This window comes from Calypte anna, chromosome 1 (assembly GCF_003957555.1).
Source record: "Calypte anna isolate BGI_N300 chromosome 1, bCalAnn1_v1.p, whole genome shotgun sequence".
NCBI classification, from domain to species: Eukaryota; Metazoa; Chordata; class Aves; order Apodiformes; family Trochilidae; genus Calypte; species Calypte anna.
This window is the reverse complement of record NC_044244.1, coordinates 61,435,236-61,441,235: the sequence shown is the minus strand read 5'-3', so window position 1 is coordinate 61,441,235 and position 6,000 is coordinate 61,435,236. Positions and strand designations below refer to the sequence as shown.

The window sequence follows — 6,000 nt, the reverse complement described above, 5'->3', positions numbered from 1 at the left end:
AGGAAGGGAAGGAAGAAAAGAGACTGAGTACTGCTTTGGAAGCAAGGCAGTTAATCATTCATGTTGTCTACAATTCCTTTGGCTCACAGAAGTCTCAAGACAGACTCTTGCTTTATAGTAAAAAAAAAAAAAAAATAATCCTTTACAGTTCTCCCTTCTCTCCTCTATAATGTATGATGTAATCCAGAGTCACAAACAGGCTGGACTTCACAGGCAAAGGGCACGTCCTTAAGCAATTCTTTTCACTGACATCCCTGCAGGCAGCCTCCCCCCCTAAAGCAAAGCAGCTCACTGTATCATTTTGTACAACATTCTTAACACATTTTGACTTACATTCCCAAAGCACAGTTATTTCAATAACACTGTGCACATGAGGGTTTGGGGGAATTTTTGGTGTTTGGGTTTTTTTTTAGTTTTTTCCTTTGCTTGATATTCTTCACTCTTCCTGGAGCTGGCCACTTAAAGATTTTTCCTTTGCAATGAAAGCAAAGCAGGTACTTGAACTTCAAAAGAGAGAGAACAAAAAGAAGCAGCCAAAAGATGTGATCCTTTCAAGAGTGACAAAACAGTGTGTGCAATTCAACATCCAGGATCAGTTAATTTTATCTGAAAGAAGCAGCTTATGCCATAAATTAACATTTGCTATGATTACCTACATAATGTTAATTTCCTATGTAAAGCTCCCATGATGCCCCTACAAGTCACCTTCACACTTTGAGAACACAGGCATGGGGCAATATAGGTCACCAGTTATCAACCTTTGTTTTATTTTACAATACATTCACAATTCTCTGTACTTCCAATGGCAAATACAGCATGCTTGGTTGGCCAGTGCTGGTATCTGATATTCCATGATTACCTTGGCTTCAAAGTGAGACAGCAATGCAGATTGGTGTTGCTCTCCCTTGAATGTAGTTATACAAAGCTGGACACAGCTCAGAAAGAAATCCCTAAAATCCATTACCTATTTATGATCATGTACAAACAGATATTTATCATGTTAAAAGAGAACCATATGTTAAAGTGGAGGCTAGAGCCCAGTAAATCTTTTTGGATGAAAACCCTTTTCAAAAAAAAGGAATAAAATAATTAACATTTGCTTTTGCCAGTAGAAACATTTGCTCATGAATCTCGGGGGAAGGGAAGGGCATTTAACCTTTTTACATGCCATCCCCTCAGACATCTCTGACCCCCAACTGCAAAACAGACAATAAAGATTCCTGACTCCACACTGCTGATTAAACCCCTTGTAAGAAACATCTGGATGAAATTTTCTTGGCAGTTGATTTCAAAAGTACACAAGAAACAGAACTAGGGAGCAGCCATAGTTCAGCTGAGTGACACAAAGATGATGCTATGCAAAAGCAGATTTTTCCTTCAACACATTAACTCTTAAATATTAGCTTGTGACTGTGCAAGCAGCCTCATTAGCAGAAAAAAAAAGTAAATCCCTCTTCTACGCTGCATACCAGTGTAGAGAAGGCAAATGGGCTTTAGAAGTAGCCCAACTTGACAATTTCTTTCTTTCAAATAAAATAGTAAAGGGCTTAGACAGTTTACCTGCCTAATACTTAACTTCCATTGACAGGTAAGAGACGTCACCCACGTCCTTAACTTCCAAAAAAGCATTTAAATTTATGAAGGATTTCAAAACCTCTATGGTTTCTGAGAAGCTCACCAACAAACCACACAGAATCCCCTTCCTACTACCTCAGTCAATACTCCTCCAGGCCTAAATTACCAAAAATTACCTATAATTTGCATTTGAAATAAGCATCCATGATAAAGGATGCCCCAGGCCTCTACTGCTTTAGCCTGCCCAATGCAGCTCAATGGATTGTTCCCTTTTGGAAATGCAGACCTTGGAATTCTCATTTTTTTCACATCCACCAGTCTTAAAAGTGAGAAATTTTCACTGTTGCTATTAGTGAGTAGCAGCAGTGACAAACCTGCATGAACCAGGCCAACTCTGCAGCTGCTGTTGGGGGCTGGGGGGGAAACCAACAAAACCAAAGCAGCATGAGGGAACAGTGCCAGAGGTACTCTGACACAAAGGTGCAGGACAAAGGAAAGCAGCAGGTAATGTTCTGCCCACAGCTGCCAGGCTGAGAAAATGCCAGGGAATGGGGCAAGGAATGGGCAGAGACACTTTGGCCTTTCTGAGAAGCAAAGGTCCAGAGCACTTTGGATTTATCAGACTGAATTCTAATTACTCTGACATATAAAAAAATGAAAGCTTCAGCACAGTGCAGGGCCAGCAATCTGTAATTTGCAACAGTCACTGAAAATTTGGTGGGGTATGGGAGGGACTTAAGACTTTTCAGTTGAGGCACTGCTCTAAAGACATATACTATCAGTATGTGCTTGAAATTGCTTGGTAAATATTTTTAAGTTCTAAGGAAATCAGTACATAGAGACAAAATCTGATCTAAATATTTTATCTCCAATCCAAACCTTACATTCTAAAGCCCCCCTGCTTATACTGGCTACACCACTGTGATCCCAATAGATCTAAAGGAGGGGTAGCTATTCAAATTACCACAGCTACCAGTCTCTCACTAAATAAACATATTCACAAACATCTTGCTTGGTGTGTTTGAATTTATGAGAAACCAGTCTTTGAAACTGAGGGAAAAAACCTGGTAGACAATAAAATTTCAGCATGGGACAAGAACAGTCAGATGGAATGAAGACCAGAAATTCAATCACAGAAGCATTAGAGTAGGAAGTAAGTTTGGAGCTGTTTTTCCTCTGAAAAGGTAAACAAAATATTGTAAATATTTTGTACCACCATTATTCAGTTCTATCGCTGGAATGGTAATGAATTAAAAAAAAAACAACCCATAAAATAAGTTTCTAGAAACCCAAGTAATATCCAATATTCATCAAAAATAATGGAGATAATAAGTTGTCATGTAGAATATCTGGATACAAGGGCCACACCATTTGTCCAGGCAGGAGGTAATTTAGGATAGATATCTGCCACAAGTGCAATCATAACTCAAGCAAGGTGATTTCACAGCTACGAGAAATAATTTAAGACTATTGCATCAAGGGAAAATCTGCAATTTTAAGACCATTTGGTGTAACCAGCATATGCTTTGCAGCTCTAACAGACACCTCTGCTCGTTTGTCTGCACCAAACAGGGAAGATGAGATAATATTCTGAATCCAGCAATGTGTATGCAACCAACAAACAATTAAACAGAGTTATAAAAAGCAGGTGACTGGAAAACATGGAACCAAGACTTACAGTGTATCAAGAAATGTCCTTTCACTTAGAAAAATGATAATGCACTCCAGCATCCATTTGTTCAGGCAATCCATGTACAACAGAAGGCACTGTTATCCATACAAATCTATCGATTCTGCACAGCAAAAACCTGAGAAGTGCAACTCCATTAGATGCAGCCTGGCCCCTCCCAGTCATTCAGGTTCCTTGAGGACAAATGTTTCCTTTCAGTCCATCAAATTATAAGAACACCACAAAAATTTGTACATTACAGTAGCTGGTTAGAAAGACCATTCTGGTGGGGGAAGCACACTGCTATTTTCCAGAAAACCTTCAGCAGCATTAAATTACCCTCCCCTATCACTCAGAAGTCACGATGATTTCAAGAAAATGTAATGATGAGACCCTTCCCATTGACCTTTGCAGCTGATTCTTCAGTTGCCACCAGGAGTACCTCCAGCAAAGTTAAATGCTGTGATCAGTCCTTTGTTGTCAAATGTGTAGCCACTTTGTTGTTCTATTGTCTTAGTCTCTAGAATTCAAAGAAGGGAAAATATATGAAAAATAATCAATAGAGAACACTTCTGCCAAAGCAATACAGCTCAGCTAAAAAAAGCACAGTTGTGGAAAAAACTCTTGGTGGAGTCAAAATGTCATTCTCTAAATGCAGTGACAGTAATGCATTACATTCAGATTTTCTCTAGATGTATAAACATACACACTTCTACAAAAGAGCTGTGAAATTAATCCTCTGCAGAATCAGTCTATGTTGCACTATTCTGCTTACTTTTTTATTAAATCTGCATTTTTTTTCCACAACGCAAGCTTTCTTAACATAGAAAACTTTGCACTGACTGTGAAGGCAATGTTAGCAATTTAAAAGTTAGAAAATTGTTAAACACATAATAATCTACAGTAATCTTCATCATATGACTGGATGACAACTAGGTATTGCATTAATTGGCTCTTCATTTCAAATGTCAGATTGTGCAAAACTAGTTTGTATTCTATTCAAAGATCAATACATGTCAATGAGAAGGCCACTAATTAGAAGCAAGAGTAATCTCTTTGAGTAACATTCACTTCCAGGCAAGGGATAACATTAAGTGCAAAATCCCACCCGTCCTTCTCACGAAATGTTAATTAGCACAGAGATTTATTCCCTCTGTTTTTTAATACCAGATGCAGTTCCAACATCCCTGCAAGAGATCCGATGGCCCCAGAGAGGTGACTCACGTGCAGCATTCCGTCGGTGTTCTGCTAATGTATAGATTTCCTGCAGCTGCTTCTTCTGATCCTCACTCAGCGGCGCTGTCAGGGAATGGTACCAGGCTGCATCTCGGCTCTGCACCGCTGCCCAAACAGGAATGGATGGAAAGTGATTATCAGGTTACCATGCAAGCTAATTTCAGCAGAAATTGAAACACGTGGAATCCCTTGTTGGTTTTAAAAGAGCATTTGTACTACAAAACAGGTTCAGTATTCCTGTCAGTTTTCTTACCACACAATCCCTACTGTAATAGAGGCAATCCATTTGGGGGAACTTAATTACATCCTGTGCTTTCTGAAATAGAAAGTTAACCATGAGGCCATTATTCATGGACAATGATGAAGTGAATCTTCTAATTTAAAACTCATGTCAAAACTAAAAGGAAGAGGGTAAGTCAAACAGGAAAGGCAGAATATAATTTCTCCATTAGGATTTTAACATATAGAAAGCGACAAATATTTTTCTATATAGGAGTTCCTCTGGTGACTGAGTCCCACTTAGTTAGGCTGTGATTGAAAAGTTCTGAAAGAGAACATGAAGAGGATTAATTTCTGTCTGTGCTTCCTACCATTTGTTTATTTGCAGTACTTGTAAGTCAAAAAATCTTAAGACTAACATGAGAAAGCAAGATCACATTTTCCAGTTTCAATAATGTAAATTATTCCTTGTAACACAAAGAGGGCTTTTCACCGTGATCACCATAAACATCTCTGAACTATTTCATCATGTTATATCATTCTGCCAACTAGCAAACACATACCTAAAAGTGCTTGTGTAAAAAACTGGTATTCATCAACACCATTTTCAAGATCAAGAGGTGTGCTGAACCCTTCAAGAGCAGTCTCTTCCAAAGCATCTTCATCCCAGTCATCATCATCATCATCTTCATCCTCTTCCTCGCCACCTCCACCACCACCTCCTCCTCCTCCACCATGGTTCTCTTGCATTGCCTGGCTCACTTCATTTGTCTCCTCCTCATCACTCGGTATCTCTTCTGCAAAAGCATTGATGTGTTTAGTAAAACAAAGTTTAAAAAGTATAAGGAGACTGGCTTAAGAATGAAAAACAATGCATCTAGGTTTGGGCTGGAAAGGGGATATTCTGTTAACGACCTTCCCTCAAAATCTTAGAACTGGGAAAATGAAGCTGTTAAAATGTTTCCTACTTTCAAGATCAATTAAACTTTTGTTTCTAAGTACATCTGGAGAATGTGAAAATGCCATCTTTTTTCTTCATTTATACAGTCATAGTACAATTGTAGGATGGAAATTTTCTGAGGAAATGTGTCTTAGGCAAAGTGCTTCATCACAGTAGTTTCAAAATTATGAACAAATAGAGGCTTGCATAGACTTCACAAATTACCAAAAAAATAAAACAAAAAAAGAAAATTGGATGTAGACCAAACATCATTTGATTGCTATACTTCAGACTGCATTTGAACAAACTTAAAATAGCATTTTTTCCTTAGCTTTACCTCCCATTTCGCTTCTGAAACAAC

General features: G+C 38.4%; 1 protein-coding gene across 1 annotated transcript in view; it reads right to left on the bottom strand.

Annotated features, from left to right (window-relative positions):
• Positions 1-889: 889 nt before the first annotated feature.
• IPO8 (importin 8) overlaps positions 890-6,000 on the bottom strand; it is a 47,181-nt gene continuing 42,070 nt past the window's right edge. Inside the window, exons 23-25 of the mRNA XM_030469096.1 lie at positions 5,263-5,496; positions 4,469-4,585; positions 890-3,764 (exon numbers count right to left, since the gene is read on the bottom strand). Of these exons, the coding sequence (XP_030324956.1) occupies positions 3,667-3,764; positions 4,469-4,585; positions 5,263-5,496 (449 nt within the window). The 3' untranslated portion in view covers positions 890-3,666. The remainder of the gene's footprint in view (positions 3,765-4,468; positions 4,586-5,262; positions 5,497-6,000) is intronic.